The sequence below is a fragment of the Nanorana parkeri genome, unplaced genomic scaffold, assembly GCF_000935625.1.
Source record: "Nanorana parkeri isolate BGI_ZX_2015 unplaced genomic scaffold, ASM93562v1 scaffold754, whole genome shotgun sequence".
Taxonomy (NCBI): Eukaryota; Metazoa; Chordata; class Amphibia; order Anura; family Dicroglossidae; genus Nanorana; species Nanorana parkeri.
The window spans coordinates 104,345-124,005 of record NW_017307022.1 but is presented as its reverse complement, the minus strand read 5'-3'; the positions used below and the strand labels follow the sequence as shown (position 1 = coordinate 124,005).

At 47.5% G+C, this 19,661-nt stretch overlaps 1 protein-coding gene across 1 annotated transcript in view; it reads right to left on the bottom strand.

The window, feature by feature from the left end:
* NRAP (nebulin related anchoring protein) overlaps positions 1-19,661 on the bottom strand; it is a 90,122-nt gene that overhangs the window by 62,094 nt on the left and 8,367 nt on the right. The window contains 8 exon segments of the mRNA XM_018564476.1: positions 997-1,092; positions 2,923-3,030; positions 3,124-3,228; positions 4,531-4,638; positions 5,314-5,400; positions 7,328-7,429; positions 10,541-10,628; positions 13,397-13,491. Coding sequence (XP_018419978.1) covers positions 997-1,092; positions 2,923-3,030; positions 3,124-3,228; positions 4,531-4,638; positions 5,314-5,400; positions 7,328-7,429; positions 10,541-10,628; positions 13,397-13,491 — 789 coding nt within the window.

Here is a 19,661-nt window from a genome sequence, read left to right as displayed (position 1 = left end):
CTGTACACCTGCTTTACTTGTCACTTTGAATGCTGCCACCAGAGGGCGCCTGCGGGAGCTGTCAGTGTGCTTCCCTGTGTGTAGAATCCTCGGACTCGGAAAGTATCTCGCACTAAGAACTGTCTGCAAATATGTCACTGCACAAAAACTGCAACAGTAACAATTCTCATTTATAAACCGGGAACATTCACATCCCACAGCAAGCCGAGAGCCCGTTCACACAGGTGTGCCATGATAATGTGCGAGTGTTATATATGTTCTGCCATGTGTTATCACAGATGTACAATGACATGTGGCACAGGAAGTGTAGAGACCCGGGAACTCAGCACAGGGATGGTGGGAGCCCCTCATAATGGGCACAGCGGGTGTACAGACCCGGGATCTCAGCACAGGGATGGTGGGAGCTCCTCATAATGGGCACAGCGGGTGTACAGACCCGGGTGTACAGACCCGGGAACTCAGCACAGGGATGGTGGGGGCCCCTCATAATGGGCACAGCAGGTGTACAGACCCGGGAACTCAGCACAGGGATGGTGGGGGCCCCTCATAATGGGCACAGCAGGTGTACAGACCCGGGAACTTGCAGGGATCTCACAAGCAGAGAGACAGAAGAATCTGTCAGTTGGTTTAACTTTCCATCATCCACCAGAAAGTTGAGGATCATTTTTGGGTGCAGTGGCCCTTTTACTTTCAGGTTGCCCCGGCAGATATCGCGGGGGGATTCCTGGGAGGGAAGCGGAGGGGGGGTTTCCGGATTGGCGCCATTGATCAGTGTCAGGGGAAGGCGAATCAATCGCGGATGATCTGATTTCAGGATGTGTTGTGCTGAAGGTTTGTAAGATCCTATCAAAGACGGCGAATTCTGACTTTGATTCGTGTCTGATTTATGTAAAGACCGCAGGGGATTGGCGGGATGGGAGAAGATTGGGGGGGTGAGAGACAGGTGGCTGCATCCATAGATTGACAGCGCCGCTGGTCCCGCTGGGTGTCACGTACCTGGCTCAGCTCATCTGCAGTTTGTTTAGTAAACGCCACATCTGTCGCGCTCGCTTTTCCCTTCATCTCCCTGTGATATCGCTGGTGATACTTCACCTGGCGCCGAGACAAGAGAGAATAAGCGTCAGTAAAAATGCCACCGCAACCGGGCGACCAACATTAGACGAACGGGAGAGGGGCCGCGTGCCGGCGGGGACGTGACGATCCCCATCTCCAGCAACGCGGATCATTTGTCCGCACGCTGTCACATTCAGGAACGTCGGCCCCCCACGCCGGCAGGCCGGGGCGGCAGAACGCTTGTGCCGTGGTGGGCTGCCAGCTGTCTTGCCCTAAGGGGGGACGGAGGGGGAGACTGGCGTTTGAAGGGGCTCTGGTGAATTGCGCAACGGTTGATGTGCTCGGAACTTGGCCAGCAACGGATAGAGGGCTGGACGGATCTTCCGACAGGAAATCACACAGTCCCCGCGGCTGGCAGCCGGAGCCCTCTGGAAAGTTACAAGCAAAGTTTAAAGGAGAACTCCAATACACATTGATTGTATATTTCATGACCGCCTAATGTAATTTATATCTGACCTCCATCCTTCCCTTCAATCTTATTTCTGACCTCCGTCCTCGCCTTCAGTCTTGTATCTGACCCCCGTCCTTCCCTTCAGTCTTATATCTGACCTCCACCCTCCCCTTCAGTCTTCTATCTGACCTCCGTCGTGCCCTTCAGTCTTGTATCTGACCTCCGTCCTTCCCTTCAGTCTTGTATCTGACCTCCGTCCTCCCCTTCAGTCTTATATAAGACCTCTAACCTTCCCTTCAGTCTTCTATCTGACCTCCGCCCTCCCCTTCAGTCTTATATCTGACCTCCGCCCTTCCCTTTAGTCATATATCTGACCTCCGTCCTTCCCTTCAGTCTTGTATCTGACCTCCGTCCTCCCCTTCAGTCTTATATAAGACCTCTAACCTTCCCTTCAGTCTTCTATCTGACCTCCGCCCTCCCCTTCAGTCTTATATCTGACCTCCGCCCTTCCCTTTAGTCATATATCTGACCTCCGCCCTTCCCTTCAGTCTTACATCTGACCTCCGTCCTCCCCTTCAGTCTTACATCTGACCTCTGTCCTTCCCTTCAGTCTTACATCTGACCTCTATCCTTCCCTTCAGTCTTCTATCTGACCTCCGTCGTGCCCTTCAGTCTTGTATCTGACCTCCGTCCTTCCCTTCAGTCTTGTATCTGACCTCCGTCCTTCCCTTCAGTCTTATATCTGACCTCCATGCTTCCCTTCAGTCTTATATCTGACCTCCGTCCTTTTCTTCAGTCATATTTCTGACCTCTGTCCCTCCCTTCAGACTTATATATGACCTCCATCCTTCCCTTCAAATCCTTTGGATTTTGTCTGCCCACTTTATGGTTGGACATGCCCAGAACATGACAACTTTATGGATTAATCCCACCCAGACCCCTCCTCTAAATATGTGGGGACAGTCCACTGACTGCCCCGATCCCTGCAATGAATGTCTTTTTGAATTACTCAAATAAGGTTGGTGCTGTGATCCCGGGAGGTGGTTTGGGACATAGCAGGGCCATGATGCAAGACTGTCCCGGCAAATCTAGCACAGTTGGCATCTATGTAGGGTTGCCACCTGTCCAGGATTCACCTGGACAGTCCGGGTTTTGAATGCTGTGTCCAGGTTTCATGGCAGGAGAAACCCAGAAACAAGATGTCAGGCAGACAGGGGCAACCAAAATTAAGATACTGGCTACTGGGGCCCCCACTGAAAATAGTCTCAACTGTAATATTTACATATGAATAAGCCACGACTCATTCTCCCCAAAAAATGTTCACGTTTTGCTAGAGTGTTCGGGTTTTTCACTTGAAGAAAAGGTGGCAACCCTACATCTATGGGACAGTCGAATGTCTATCCAAAGTCATAACTCACGTCACTGGCTAGCTCCGCGGCTTTCTTGGCGATCTGGTAGCCGGGTGTAATCAATGCCGGGAAGCTGCCTTTCCCGCGCTGCTCCTCGTAATCTTCTGTGTATTTCACCTGAAGATCCGAGACAACGTACAGAGATATCAGAGAGAGGGAATCAATGTGAGAATCAATGTGAGAGAGCACATAACAGAGTCTGGGACTCACATCGCTCAGGTTCTGTCCGCTTGCTTTGGCATGCAAAATATCTTTGGTGTCCACGACGCTGCTGTACTGGGAGATGCGTTCCTCGTGTCCGCGCTTGTACTCCACCTGCCACGAGAAGGAAGACACTGAGTGTATGTGAGGGATATTCTCTGGATGAAGTGAGCAAACCATTAGAAAAGCAAAGTGAGTGGGGAGACTGTACCAAACATAGTCAATGGTCACCACCATTGACTATGTTTGGCACACAGTCATTAGGGACACCACCTCCAACATAGTGACTGGGGAGACCACTTTCAACATAGTGACCGGGGAGACCACCTTCAACATAGTGACCAGGGAGACCACCTCCAACATAGTGACTGGGGAGACCACTTTCAACATAGTGACCAGGGAGACCACCTTTAACATAGTGACCAGGGAGACCACCTTCAACATAGTGACCAGGGAGACCACTTCCAACATAATAACCAAGGAGAACACTTGCAGAATAATGCACAGGGAAACTGCCACCAATCTAGTGACCAAGTTGACCACCACCAACATAATAACCAAAGAGCCAACCTCCAACATAGTGACCAGGGAGACCACCTCCAAAATAGTGACCAGGGAGACCACCTCCAACATGGTAACCAGGAAGACCACCTCCAACACAGGGACCTGGGGAGGCTGCCTCTAACACAGAGACTGGGGACACCACAAACAAAATACTGACCAAGAAGACAGCCTCCAATATGGTGACAGTGGAGATCACCTCCAACATAGTGAATGGGGAGACTGCCTTCCACATAATGACCAGAAAGACTGCCTCCAACATAGTGACCAGGGAGACCACCTTCAACATAATAACCAAGGAGAACCCTTGTAGAATAGTGCACGGGGAGACTGCCTCCAACCTAGTAACCAAGTTGACCACCTCCAACAAAGTGACTAAGGAGACTTCCTCCAACATAGTGACCAGAGAGACTTCCTCCAACATAGTAACCAGGAAGACCACCTCCAACACAGTGACTGGGGAGACTGCCTCCAACACAGAGACTAGGAACACCACCTCCAAAATACTGACCAAGAAGACTGCCTCCAACATGGTGACTGGGGATACCACCTCCAGCACAGTGACTGGGATACTTCCTTCATCATATTGACCGGTGAGACCAACCCCAATGCAATGACTGGGGAGACCTCTCCCAATACCACCCTCAGTGAATTACATTGCTCTCCAGGTGACTGACTTTTTGGCAACATACACACCCATCACAGTGACTGGTGAAGCCACACTCAATACAGTGTACAGAGAGGCCTTCTCCGTCAGAATGACCAGGGAGGCTTTCTCCAACACAGTGACTAGAGAGATCGCCTCCAATGCCTCCAACACGATGATCAAGGAGGCCCCCAACAACATTGACTTACATTGCTGGCCAGGTGAGCAGCCTTTCTGGCTGTCTGGTAAGCCGGAGTGATCATGGCCGGGAAGCTTCCTTTTCTTGTCTGTTGTTCGAACTCATCTGTGTATTGAACCTGGCAAGAGAGGACACTGACATTGTATATGATCCGCTGTATACATACTATGGCTGTCCGTCAGTCAGTGTATTACACATCAGTAGGGCAGGGCAGGATCAGGGAGGAGATCAGAATGATACTCGGTGTGCATGCTCCCTGTGTTGAAAGCTACTTCCCATGTAGCAAAACGGCATGGGCCCCATTTCAGACACAAGCCGTCCTTGTCAAGGGCCCTGATGATACCACAATGAGAGGTAACTGCGGTACCTACAAGACCTTCCAGGTTCCTATTTTTCTGCTTTATGACACATCACCGGTATTACCAAACCTTCATGGTAACCCACTAAGGGAGCAATGGCAACCGGCCATCACACACAATGATAACTAGGCCTACGGGGCTACTGTTAGGGCTCGGACACACCGGCAGTGATGGGCTGTGCTGCCCAATGAAGTCTCAATGCAAGAACAAGGCACTTTGTCATATTAGTCCTTATGTCCTATGAGTTCAGCTCACACCAACATGATTGGCGCATGCTGAAATAAAATGAAACATCCTCGGGACATCCTTCACTTCACACATCAGCATTCTGTCACACAAATGGCTCCTGTTTCAAGAGACAACTTGATTTTTTGTATGACCACCCAATACACCTTGTGTAAAGGGAAACATTTGGATTTTAGAGAGAATCTTACATTGTTCAGCGTCTTCTGAGCCTGCTCAATGTGAACCATGTCTGGGCTAATATCCGAGAACCAGGACTTTCCTTCTTCATAGGCCTTCTGTGAATAAAGAACATACAACAATGAACAGAGTACCCTGATCTACAGAAGACATAGATATGGAACCGGGGAGGATGGTGGAAAACAGTAGAGGATGGTGGAGGACCGTAGAGGATGGTGAAGGACAGTGAATGACAGTGGTGGAGGGTGTAGGACAGCGGAGGGTAGTGGAGAACAGTAGAGGATGGTGAAAGACCGTGGAGGATGGTGGAAGACAGTAGAGGATGGTGGAAGACTGTGGAAGATGATGGAGGACAGTAGAGGATGGTGGAAGACCGTGGAGGATGACGGAGGACGGTAGAAAATAGTGGAGGATGGTGGAGGACAGTAGAGGATGGTGGAGGACAGTGAAGGATGGTGGAGGACAGTAGAGGATGGTGGAGGACAGTGGAGGAGGGTGTAGGACAGCGGAGGGTAGTGGAGGACAGTAGAGGATGGTGGAGAACAGTAGAGGATGGTGAAAGACCGTGGAGGATGGTGGAAGACCGTGGAGGATGGTGGAAGACAGTAGAGGATGGTGGAAGACTGTGGAGGATGGTGGAGGACAGTAGAGGATGGTAGAGGACAGTGAAGGATGGTGGAGGACAGTAGAGGATGGTGGAGGACAGTGGAGGAGGGTGTAGGACAGCGGAGGGTAGTGGAGGACAGTAGAGGATGGTGGAGAACAGTAGAGGATGGTGAAAGACCGTGGAGGATGGTGGAAGACCGTGGAGGATGGTGGAAGACAGTAGAGGATGGTGGAAGACTGTGGAGGATGGTGGAGGACAGTAGAGGATGGTAGAGGACAGTGAAGGATGGTGGAGGACAGTAGAGGATGGTGGAGGACAGTGGAGGAGGGTGTAGGACAGCAGAGGGTAGTGGAGGACAGTAGAGGATGGTGGAGAACAGTAGAGGATGGTGAAAGACCGTGGAGGATGGTGGAAGACCGTGGAGGATGGTGGAAGACAGTAGAGGATGGTGGAAGACTGTGGAGGATGGTGGAGGACAGTAGAGGATGGTAGAGGACAGTGAAGGATAGTGGAGGACAGTAGAGGATGGTGGAGGACAGTGGAGGAGGGTGTAGGACAGCAGAGGGTAGTGGAGGACAGTAGAGGATGGTGGAGAACAGTAGAGGATGGTGGAGAACAGTAGAGGATGGTGAAAGACCGTGGAGGATGGTGAAAGACCGTGGAGGATGGTGGAAGACCGTGGAGGATGGTGGAAGACCGTGGAGGATGGTGGAAGACAGTAGAGGATGGTGGAAGACCGTGGAGGATGACGGAGGACAGTAGAAAATAGTGGAGGATGGTGGAGGACAGTAGAGAATGGTTAAGGACAGTAGAGGCTAGTGGAGGACAGTAGAGGCTAGTGGAGGACAGTAGAGACTAGTGGAGGACAGTAGAGGATGTTGGAGGACAGTAGAGGATGGTGGAGGACAGTAGAGGATGGTAGAGGACAGTAGGGGATGGTGGAGGATGGTGGAGGACAGCAGAGGATGGTGGAAGACCGTGGAGGATGACGGAGGACAGTAGAAGATAGTGGAGGATGGTGGAGGAAAGTAGAGAATGGTTAAGGACAAAAGACGATAATGGAGAACAGTAGAGGCTAGTGGAGGACAGTAGAGGATGGTGGAGGACAGTAGAGGATGGTGGAGGACAGTAGGGGATGGTGGAGGACAGTAGGGGATGGTGGAGGACAGTGGAGGACAGTGGAGGATGGTAGAGGACAGTAGAGGATGGTGCAGGACAGTAGAAGATGGTAGAGGACAGTGGAGCACAGTAGAGGATGGTGGAGGACAGTAGAGGATGGTAGAGGACAGTAGATGACAGTAAAGGATGGTGGAGGACAGTAGAGGATGGTGGAGGACAGTGGTAATGGTGGAGGACAGTGGGGGTGGAGGACAGTGGGGGTGGGGGGGGGTAAGGGGGGCTCCTAGCACAGATCATACCTGTCTGAGCACCTTCTCTGTCTTCTGCTCATGTTGTACACTGGACTTTGCATCCCAGAGGAAGACGGACTTATGACGCTCCCCGTCCTCCCGATACTTGATCTGCCGGAACATAAAGTAGGAAAGATGATCACATGATAGAAGCAGAACGTTGATGTGTGAAATGGAATGCGGCCTCCCCGTGTTCCTGTATAACTGTACACATAGAAATTAGGTGAACGCACACATGATCAGATCGTTCACACTGCCGATAACCTGAGCTGACGCGGAGAAGGAAGACACACGCGGGAGCTTGGCTGTTATGTCTGTCCATCCAGTCCTGAGATTCAGGGCCGGAGCAGACCTGAGCGTCCCGGGATCGCGCGGTCGCGCACAATTGCAGGCAGTGATTGCCGCGTGGCCCCGTTGATCTCAATGGGGTAGATCTGCGCAGCAATTGCAGAAAAAAGGTACATGTACCTTTTTTTTTTTTAGATACACAACACGCGGCTGTTTTAACGTTCGGTTTCACAGGCAGAATCGCGGCGGGAAACTGCGCGATCTGCCCGGCGCGACTGGGGTGCCATTAGAAAATAATGGCACCCACCGCGCGAGCGTCGGTGGTGGCCGACTCGGATGACTGCGCGGCAATCCACGTGGTATCATGCACGATTGCCGCACGGTCACGGATCACCCAGGTATGAACTTGGCCTTAGGCTCGGTGCACACCTAGTCGATTTATGGCGTGGGTTGAGTCGCGCGATATCGCGCAAAACACAGATTCGCCAATGGAGGCTGTTCACACCTTTGCGGTTTGTCGTGCGGACGAAATCGCCTGCCGCGCAAAGAGGTGCCGGAGCTATTTTCGCACGGCTGTCACGCGGCTTGGGTCCCACAGACATCTCTATGCATTGAAAACTGTGTGTTTTTTAAAGCGCGGTCGCGCAAACGGAAACGCCCGAAAACAGCTCACCGAGCCTTACACCGCTCGGTCACACAGCACAGCCCCCTGGCTGGTAGGGCAGTAGACCTGATTTTTGTATCTGCAGCAGTAAAGTCAAAATTGCAGGTCCTGTCCCTTTATTCATCCTATGACTGGACAGTGAATGGAAAAGCAGCAGACTGATGAGCTCATCTCTCTGTCCCTCTGCTCTCCGCTCCTATCAGCACGTTAGCCAATGAGCACTGCAGCACCACCGATTGGCCACAGGAGGCTGATACCAAGTCAGATTCAGGTACAGACACTGACTCATTGAAGGAATTGTGCTGATTGATTTATTAAAGGAGAACTATGGGGTCAGTGTTTTTCCCCATAGTTCTCCTTAGGGTAACGGGAGGACACAAACTAGCGGCCTCCCGTCACCCTAAGCTCAGTATATAGAGAGCTACAGCTCGCGGTATACTGAGACGCCGCAGCCGGAGCGGATCACGACTTAGATGACGGGATCCGCCCAGCTGCGTGAGTGACAGATGGCCCTGCCTATCTAGAGGCAGAGCCAGCTGTACCCGCCCCCTCCCCCGTCCGTCCAGCAAGTCAGCGCTGGCAGATCGGAGCAGGGAGAGGGGAATCCAGCCCCTCCCCCTGTCACGGCAGAGAGCCGCGACAGGATCGAGAGGCGAGCGAACCCGGTATGTGTTCTCTCACCTCCCGATCTACTGAGCCGACCTGGGACAGTCTCATTGCCACAGGTCGGCTAGAACTATGAGGTGAGTGAAAAGCCCCCCCCCCCCACTCCCCCCCTCATAGTTCTCCTTTAATGATCACAGCGCTGCAACAGTGTATCATTATCTCCAGAAGAATGGAAATGTATCACCATAGTGCAAACATAGTTACATGTTAGTATTCATGTGTCCTCCCGGCTATAGATTTTTAGGAGGTGGCTCAGTACTGACAGGTCCACTTTAATGCTTCTCAGAGAGACGAGGAGTCCTTCACTGGGAGAGGGAGGCAGTCCGCACACACATGCTCCCCGGTGCCATATAACCCGGCGCCCCGCCCTGGTGTTGGGTGACCGATGCCCGCGGGGTGATTGACAGGGACAGAAGTTGGAAGTGGAGAGCCGGGAAGGAAACGGCCGCTCTGTAAATAACCGCTGTCACATCTCAGCCATGACATAAAAATAGACGGGAATACCGGGAACATTCCAGAACACAGGCGGCCTGCTGAAGGGGGAGCGGGGACCTGCAGCGGGGACCCCCTGAGCCTCATTATTGTGTCTGGCCGTGGCGGGCAGCTGTTGTGTGACCACCGGAGGAGACATTGTTACCCGTCTGGAGGATCGCAGCTATGAACGGAGCGGCCGTCCTGACCGCACAATGGAGGGCTCTGCGCCGCTCGGTCACATGATGACACAAATCGTCTTCAGTCATCGGCACCGGATCCATCCCAATATGTATCCACCAGATTATTATTATAATACAGGATTTATATGGCGCCAACATTTTCACAGCGCTGTACAATATAAGGAAGATATTACAATCACAGTATAATTCAAGACAAGATAGTGAGGAGGGCCCCGCCCCTGAGGGCTTACAATCTAAAAGGGAGGGGCCAGTGATACAAGCGGTGGCAGCTGTGATGGGATGAAGTGTTTGAGAAAGTGAAAGTTCAGTCGACAAATATCCCCGGACTCCCCTCCTATCCCCTTTATATTACCCCTTACCCCTGATAATATCCCCGGACTCCCCTCCTATCCCCTTTATATTACCCCTTACCCCTGATAATGTCCCCGGACTCCCCTCCTGTCCCCTTTATATTACCCCTTACCCCTGATAATGCCCCCGGACTCCCTTCCTGTCCCCTTTATATCATCCCTTACCCCTGATAATGTCCCCGGACTCCCCTCCTGTCCCCTTTATATTACCCCTGATAATGTCCCCGGACTCCCCTCCTGTCCCCTTTATATTATCCCTTACCCCTGATAATGCCCCCGGACTCCCCTCCTATCCCCTTTATATTACCCCTTACCCCTGATAATGTCCCCGGAACTCCCTTTCTCAGGAAACCTGCCCTGAGAAATGCCATGGCAGCCATCACTGGAGTGCAGGTAGACAGGAAGTGGCTGCACAGAGGCTGCAGGAGATGAGCAGCACTGATATGACATAAAAATGTGAAAGCTGGACTTTATGAAACAATGATGTCAGCTGTTGATGATCCGCAGTGCGCAGAGCAGAGCAAATGTCACCCAGTCGGGGATCACATCTAAGTTGTCCTGATATCATTCATTCACTGACCTCACTGACGGCCTCCGACTGTTTCTTCACACGTATGTTGACGGGGGTTTCATACACGCTGGTGAATGTGTTATTTTTGGGGTTGTGGCTGCAGAGAGAAAAGATACATTTGTGTCACATGACATCACCTGATAATGATACATCGATCTCCCCACATGAACTCAGAGTAACTTGTTACATTTCACATTCCATTGTACATCCGCACATCCAATGCAGTGTATAGCACGTGAGGACACCGAGGAACACTTCATTGCTGGAGCTAAGGGGGAGCGAGGCTGCAGGGACGGGTCTAGCAGTGAGGTTCTGGTGAGTATACCTTTGTTATTTTAGCACTTAACCCTTTCAGTGCTGGGACTGCTAAGAGTTCTCAGCAACCTGTGACGCCCAGCTCCTGGAAACCAATGAGGTTACTCAGCTGGGTGGGGCATAGGATGCCGGCAACCGCCCCCCTGTAATGTCCACCACTAGCAAACCCCCCTCCCAGTAACATGCACGAGCAGCACCCCCCTCCCAGTAATGTGCACGAGCAGCACCCCCTCCCAATAACGTGCACGAGCAGCATCCCCCTCCCAGTAACATGCACGAGCAGCACCTCCCTCCCAGTAACGTGCACAAGCAGCACCCCTTCGCAGTAATGTGCACGAGCAGCACCCCCTCCCAATAACGTGCACGAGCAGCATCCCCCTCCCAGTAACATGCACGAGCAGCACCTCCCTCCCAGTAACGTGCACAAGCAGCACCCCCTCCCAGTAACGTGCACAAGCAGCACCCCCTCCCAGTAATGTGCACGAGCAGCAACCCCCTCCCAGTAACGTGCACAAGCAGCACCCCCCTCCCAGTAACCTGCACAAGCAGCAGCCCCCTCCCAGTAATGTGCACGAGCAGCAACCCCCTCCCAGTAACGTGCACGAGCAGCACCCCCCTCCCTGTAACGTGCACGAGCAGCATCCCCCTCCCAGTAACGTGCACGAGCAGCACCCCCCTCCCTGTAACGTGCACGAGCAGCATCCCCCTCCCAGTAACGTGCACGAGCAGCACCCCCCTCCCTGTAACGTGCACGAGCAGCATCCCCCTCCCAGTAACGTGCACGAGCAGCACCCCCCTCCCAGTAACCTGCACAAGCAGCAGCCCCCTCCCAGTAATGTGCACGAGCAGCACCCCGCTCCCTGTAACGTGCATGAGCAGCACCCCAGCTTGCTTGAAGTGGTGAATATTCTAGAGACACCCCTATACAGGTAAACCATGAAATGTGCCAAGGATTAGTTTAGGAGCTTAATGACGTTTTCCTGCTAAACCAATGCTGGGGATATTTGTATTGCCTTTTATTTCACATGGAGCCGAAGAGGAAATGTTATTTTTAATGGGAATTTATTGAAATGTTTACTTTCCATGTTCGTGTTTTCTGCCCTTTGTCATCCAATCTAGAACTGTCTGTGCATGTATCCTGAGTGCACCTTGGATTGTAAGCTCCTCGGGGGCGGGGACTGATGTGAGTGTGCGGTATGTAATGCACTGCGGGAAATTGTCAGCACCCTATAAATATCTGCAGTATATAGAACATTGGCTGAATGGTTTATGAATCGAGTTAGGGTTTGTTGGGCTTGTTTCTTTTTTCAGTGTTTTTTTCTTTTTTATTGAGAATTTAATGAATGTCATTATTCAGTCAAATAAATGACATGTGTATCCTTCACCGTCGGCCGATAGTCATGTAAGGGACCCGGGCGGGCCCCCCAGTCTGCCCGGGCCCCTTACATGAGTATCGGCCGTACCCTTACTGATGGCTGCCCTGGTTACAATACATCACATGCGTCGTCTTTCTATTACTCCCTATAGACAGCGATGGTCCCCAGGCCGGCTGGGGAACCGCATTGGGGGACGGCCGGAGACAGAAGTATATGTGACATCGGATATGGTTATGCTTGTTCCAGGTCGACGACTTACTAAGCCGGGATGTGAAGCTCTGTCATCCTCATCCTCACTCTCCATTGCTTAGTGAAGCAAGGACATAGATGACAGCCCCCAAAGCATGCAGTCACCAAAGGCAACCCCCTTTATTTCAATGCTGAGACATTCCCTTGAATAACTTCACTCTCCTGCTTCTTATATCCCTCTATGGACTAGAGCAGCGGTGGGCAACTCCATCCCCCCCAGCCGTGCTTTAACTACAAATCCCAGCATGCCTGTAACTGTCAGTCTTGCAATGCCTCATGGGACTTGTAGTCCCACAACAGCTGGAGGGCCGGAGTTGCCCACCCCTGGACTCGAGCAATTCTTTCATGTCCACTATTTGCCTGTTTATTTGTCATTACATCAGATAACAAAAGTAAAGGTGCCCATACACTCTCAAGCCCGCCCCCCTGTCCAAGATGGGCAGATCGTACGTTTTTTTAAGTACTTTACAGTCTTGCGAGGCGTAGTAAAGTGTATGGGCACCTTAAGAGATACAATGAGTGGAATTTATCAAACGGGGAGCAGGAAGAATCAGGAGCAGCTGCCCATAATAACCACTCAACTACAAATACGGCAAAGAGAAGCTCCCGGGATGGACTACAATCTCAGGTTTAGATGACTGATTTGTATTGAGATTGTAGTCCATCCCGGGGGCGGAGCTTGGAGCGGTGACTAAGTACTTTACAAAACACACAGGGATCATGGGGAATAGACGTAAAAGGAAGGACTGTGTCAGCACCATCAGAGATGATTGGAGGATGTACAGCCGAGTGATACACAAATAAGAAACATTGTTGCCCAGAGTTCGGGGTCTCGGAGGGATTTTGGGGATTGAACTCCGGAGTTTGGTGTTGAACACAATGGACGCGTATCTGTCATCAGCCTAAATATGGAGTCCTGACTTACGTCTGGCAATACGGCTTCTTCTGGTGGCTGACGAAGTTGTTGACGGTGAGGATCATTTTGCAGACTTCACAATGGAAGCACGCCTTGTGCCAGGTCTGGAGAGGAGCAGAAGACAGTGCAGGTTAATCAGTAACTGCTGAAACCTGAGGATCAGCTTATCTCAACACAAGTAGCACCCCTAGAAGGAGGTCAGTGGTGACGGCCTTCACATTTCCTTCATAACAGTTCATAACCCTCTTCCTTGCCCTGAAAACAAAAAATGCTGCATCTATTCTTCCTTCTCTGACCTAAAGCTTAGGTGTAGATGACATGGTCTCTCTAGCTACTAGGAGCATTGTGGGTGTTTCATGTCATTAGACATTGCCAAAGCTCTATTCTGGTCCGTTTGTGGTGAAGTAAGAGAATCCGCAAAGGTTCTCCAACTGCAATTGTACACGTGTTTAGCGATGGAGCCCCAAAGGCCTGACACTGGTAAATAAACAAAAGCACCCCTCATAACTCTTGACCTCTGTGGCAGGGGCTGGGCAACCTCAGCACTCCACACTACAAGTCCCATGAGGCATTGCAAGACTCTGACATCCACAAGCATGACTCTCAAAGGCATGTTGGGATTTGTAGTTAAAGCACAAGCTAAAGGGCCGGAGTTGCCCACCTCTGTCCTGGTGGAACTACATGAGTATGAGGTCATTTCCTGTCTTTTTGTTCCTGTTCAACAGGCTCAGCCATGTGTCCAGCGCCATCATGACTAATAAGGATCGTATTTGCTTTAGTTTTCCAATATTTTTTTTTTCTTCCATTCAATAAAATGAATTTTTATCGTGCAAATTAACTAATTTTACCAATTGTATGCAGTTTTAATTAATTTTGCACAATACCAACTTTAAACCTGCCAAGAATACAAGACTCTTTAAAGGCATATTTGTGTTTGATTTATTTATTTTTATTATTATTATTGATATTATTATTATTATTGTTTTATACATCCTTGACACTCGAAGACTGATATGGGTATGTTTTGTGCCTAAGGACTGAGAATGATACAATCCTTCACATACTAAAAGAAGATTATCCTGCCACCTACTGGATGAATCGAAGATTGCATCATACTTACATGCAATATTTTACATTGACATGACCTATTGAACACTTTTATGGGGAAATTGTCATGGGATAGGATAATGAACACTGCTAAAATAACTCCTGTACATTCGTCCCAGCATTATATACAAACAGTTCTTGGTTGCTGCACATAGTAACAAAAATTGGTAAGCAATAATAATAGTATGTTAAAAAAAAAAGAAATATATAAAATAAAGGATTAGCTGCCACTGGTAACTGTTCCATAAATTATATGGATCTCCTTTTTAAATAAACATCACAGAACCTTTGCGAGATCACTGAAAAACAATAACAAATAAGAACCTGATTTGGATGTTACAGCTCAGCTGTAAAGTGTTCCCGGAATTTACTGCACAACTGCTGCCAGCCAGTCCTTGTACACAGTATAGATTTAGCACACAGTTAACTAGTTCAGCTTTCACAACAAGCAGTTGTACTTTGTATCTCTATCTCCCTCTGATCAATGCTTATAAACAATGTTACTTTGTATCTCCCTATCTCCCTCTGATCAATGTTTATAAACAATGTTACTTTGTATCTCTCTATCTCCCTCTGATCAATGTTTATATACAATGTTACTTTGTATCTCTCTATCTCCCTCTGATCAATGTTTATATACAATGTTACTTTGTATCTCTCTATCTCCCTCTGATCAATGTTTATATACAATGTTACTTTGTATCTCTCTATCTCCCTCTGATCAATGTTTATATACAATGTTACTTTGTATCTCTCTATCTCCCTCTGATCAATGTTTATATACAATGTTACTTTGTATCTCTCTATCTCCCTCTGATCAATGTTTATATACAATGTTACTTTGTATCTCTCTATCTCCCTCTGATCAATGTTTATATACAATGTTACTTTGTATCTCTCTATCTCCCTCTGATCAATGTTTATATACAATGTTACTTTGTATCTCTCTATCTCCCTCTGATCAATGTTTATATACAATGTTACTTTGTATCTCTCTATCTCCCTCTGATCAATGTTTATATACAATGTTACTTTGTATCTCTCTATCTCCCTCTGATCAATGTTTATATACAATGTTACTTTGTATCTCTCTATCTCCCTCTGATCAATGTTTATATACAATGTTACTTTGTATCTCTCTATCTCCCTCTGATCAATGTTTATATACAATGTTACTTTGTATCTCTCTATCTCCCTCTGATCAATGTTTATATACAATGTTACTTTGTATCTCTCTATCTCCCTCTGATCAATGTTTATATACAATGTTACTTTGTATCTCTCTATCTCCCTCTGATCAATGTTTATATACAATGTTACTTTGTATCTCTCTATCTCCCTCTGATCAATGTTTATATACAATGTTACTTTGTATCTCTCTATCTCCCTCTGATCAATGTTTATATACAATGTTACTTTGTATCTCTCTATCTCCCTCTGATCAATGTTTATATACAATGTTACTTTGTATCTCTCTATCTCCCTCTGATCAATGTTTATATACAATGTTACTTTGTATCTCTCTATCTCCCTCTGATCAATGTTTATATACAATGTTACTTTGTATCTCTCTATCTCCCTCTGATCAATGTTTATATACAATGTTACTTTGTATCTCTCTATCTCCCTCTGATCAATGTTTATATACAATGTTACTTTGTATCTCTCTATCTCCCTCTGATCAATGTTTATATACAATGTTACTTTGTATCTCTCTATCTCCCTCTGATCAATGTTTATATACAATGTTACTTTGTATCTCTCTATCTCCCTCTGATCAATGTTTATATACAATGTTACTTTGTATCTCTCTATCTCCCTCTGATCAATGTTTATATACAATGTTACTTTGTATCTCTCTATCTCCCTCTGATCAATGTTTATATACAATGTTACTTTGTATCTCTCTATCTCCCTCTGATCAATGTTTATATACAATGTTACTTTGTATCTCTCTATCTCCCTCTGATCAATGTTTATATACAATGTTACTTTGTATCTCTCTATCTCCCTCTGATCAATGTTTATATACAATGTTACTTTGTATCTCTCTATCTCCCTCTGATCAATGTTTATATACAATGTTACTTTGTATCTCTCTATCTCCCTCTGATCAATGTTTATATACAATGTTACTTTGTATCTCTCTATCTCCCTCTGATCAATGTATATAAACAATGTTACTTTGTATTTTTCTATATCCTGCGCGGACAATGTTTATAAATGCTGTGTTAGACTGTCTCTTTTTTGCCTGCAGCAGCTTCTACCACTTCTGTATAGTCATCAAGTGTATGTGGGTGGGTGGGTGGATCTGGTGGCATTAGCTGACAGAAGGACAGGACATAATACACACATACTTTGATTAAGGGTTGTTTGTTTTTGCCAGGGGAAGTAAGGGGATTTTCCCTTACTTCCTGCCATGTAAATACAACAGGAAGTGAAAGAAAATCTCTTCATAGTGAGGGGAAATCCCCTCCTAGACAGTTGTCACCAGAACATGTGTTCCTATTGGAAGATTTCCTCTATTCCTGTTCTAGGGATATGTGTAAAAAGTGTAAATTTACCATTCCAATGACATTGGTCACCAGGACAAACAGAGAGGATGAAACTCTCCATCAGGACACAGACAGCAAGAAGAATGGGGGTCTGAGCCTTCTACCAAGTATTTGTAATAATCATCTGCTCCTCCATTCATTCTATGGATGCTAGTAATCTTCACGATAATGATAATGCATTTGGAGATGTCTTACTACAAGGATGTGGTATTATATAGGAGAATTATGTTATATATAAAATGTAGTGTGGGGTGTTAATCATGGTTTACATATTACAGTATATGATATGGTGACTAAAATCTATATAGAGGAATCCTCCTTCCCCCTGCTGGACACCCCTCTAGTGATAATAAAGATCTATATAGAGGAATCAGGACCTCCTGCTGGGGATCCCTCTAGTGATAATAAAGATCTATATAGAGGGATCAGGACCTCCTTCTTCCTGCTGGGGACCCCTCTAGTGATAATAAAGATCTATATAGAAGAATGAGGACCTCCTTCCTCCTGCTGGGGATCCCTCTAGTGATAAAAAGATCTATATAAAGGGATCAGGACCTCCTTCCTCCTGCTCGGGACCCCTCTAGTGATAATAAAGATCTATATAGAGGGATCAGGACCTCCTTCCTCCTGCTGGGGACCCCTCTAGTGATAATAAAGATCTATATAGAGGGATCAGGACCTCCTTCCTCCTGCTGGGGACCCCTCTAGTGATAAACCCCTCAAGTTCTTAACGTATGGAAATATTCCAATGTTTGAGTGGGGTGCATGTTGCAGAGCATCCTATGCAGCATATCATATATCAGGTGTACTGAGTGTGAAGCAGCTGGACGGAGTTGGCTGGATACACAGAGGGCCAGGACTGAAATAGCCCCCTGCGCACATCCAGGAATCAGACTACAGGGGAACTGTGCTGTCCCTGCCCTACTGTGCAATACTTCATCTAATGTCCCTGTCCCTGCCTTCACTCACCTCTGACCTACAAACTGATGATAGATTCTAAAAACTGTATTAACTTACTTCATCGCTTTTGCAGGTTCGTTTGGCAGCATTGCGCTGAAAGAAAACCTTTTCTGAACAAAACACAGAGACTTCCACTCTAGCCAATCCCATCATTCTGGTCCTGTTCGTATTTACACCAAGGACACTGGACATCCAGAAGCCATTGGATTAGAATGACAATGCAGCTAGCATTCTTCAAAAGCAGAGGTCAGCAATGACAGCCTACACATATATCTCTCTGGACAGGTCTCTAATGAAATGTAACTATGAGATACTTTAATTCCATAGATATTATAGGTTATCACTGTCATGTTTCCTGAAAATAATTGTTATCTTTTCTCAGCAGGTGAAGCAGAATAAATGAATGATCTGTGGAGAGCTCCCTCTAGTGGCTGATCTACTAAGGTTTATATAGTTAAAGCGTATCTAAACCCAAGGTGAAAAATGTCATGTATTGCAGCTTACCTGTCATTAGCAGTTATGCATCAGATGTTTGTTTTCTGGGTTTTTTTTCCATACTTTTACTAATTGATCCTTTCAGGAACACACTTCCTGTCGTAGGGTGACAACGCTCACTCACTGTACTGTATTTATGGAGGAGCAGACCTTTCACCCTAGGACAGGAAGTGTGTAAGGACAACAGAATTCCTCCCCCACTCCTCATCTACATAGCATAAGTGGGCGGTGTTCTGCAATCCTCAGACATAGCTGGGAACAATGTAACTGATAACAGCACACAAACATTATCAGCTTCTGGGTATTTTGTTTTTATTAATTGAACAGACATAAGAGAATGCTTTAAAATAGTGTACTTAACACACCAGTAAGAGAAGTTCATTGTTAGGGTTTACATACACTTTAAATCTATCTATCTATCTACCGTATGTATCTATCAATCTAGTAACATAGCATGTAAGCTCGAATAAAGACCAAGATCCATCCAGTCCAACCTATGTGTGTGTGTGTGTGTGTGTTTATCTTACTCTAACACTTCCCATATCCCTGTAGATTCTGAGAAAGAAGAAACTCATCCAGTAGATTCTTGAAATTATCAATGTTATCAGCAGATACCACGGCCCGTGATAGGGAATTCCAAACTTTCTCCACTCTCACAGTGAAATACCCCCTATGAATTCTAAGCTTGAACCCCCTCTCTTCTAACCTCTTGTTGTGCCCCCGGGGTTTTCCTAATATTGGGGTCCCTATACCACGGCCCGTGATAGGGAATTCCAAACTTTCTCCACTCTCACAGTGAAATACCCCCTATGAATTCTAAGCTTGAACCCCCTCTCTTCTAACCTCTTGTTGTGCCCCCGGGGTTTTCCTAATATTGGGGTCCCCATTTATATCTATCTATCTATCTATCTATCTATCTATCTATCTATCTATCTATCTATCTATCCACAGGATGCAAATGTGGATATAATTCTATGGAAGGGATATGATTGTGGATACAATTCTATGGACAGGATACGAATGTGGATACAATCCTATGGACAGGATACGAATGTGGATACAATCCTATGGACAGGATACGAATGTGGATACAATCCTATGGACAGGATACGAATGTGGATACAATCCTATGGACAGGATACGAATGTGGATACAAT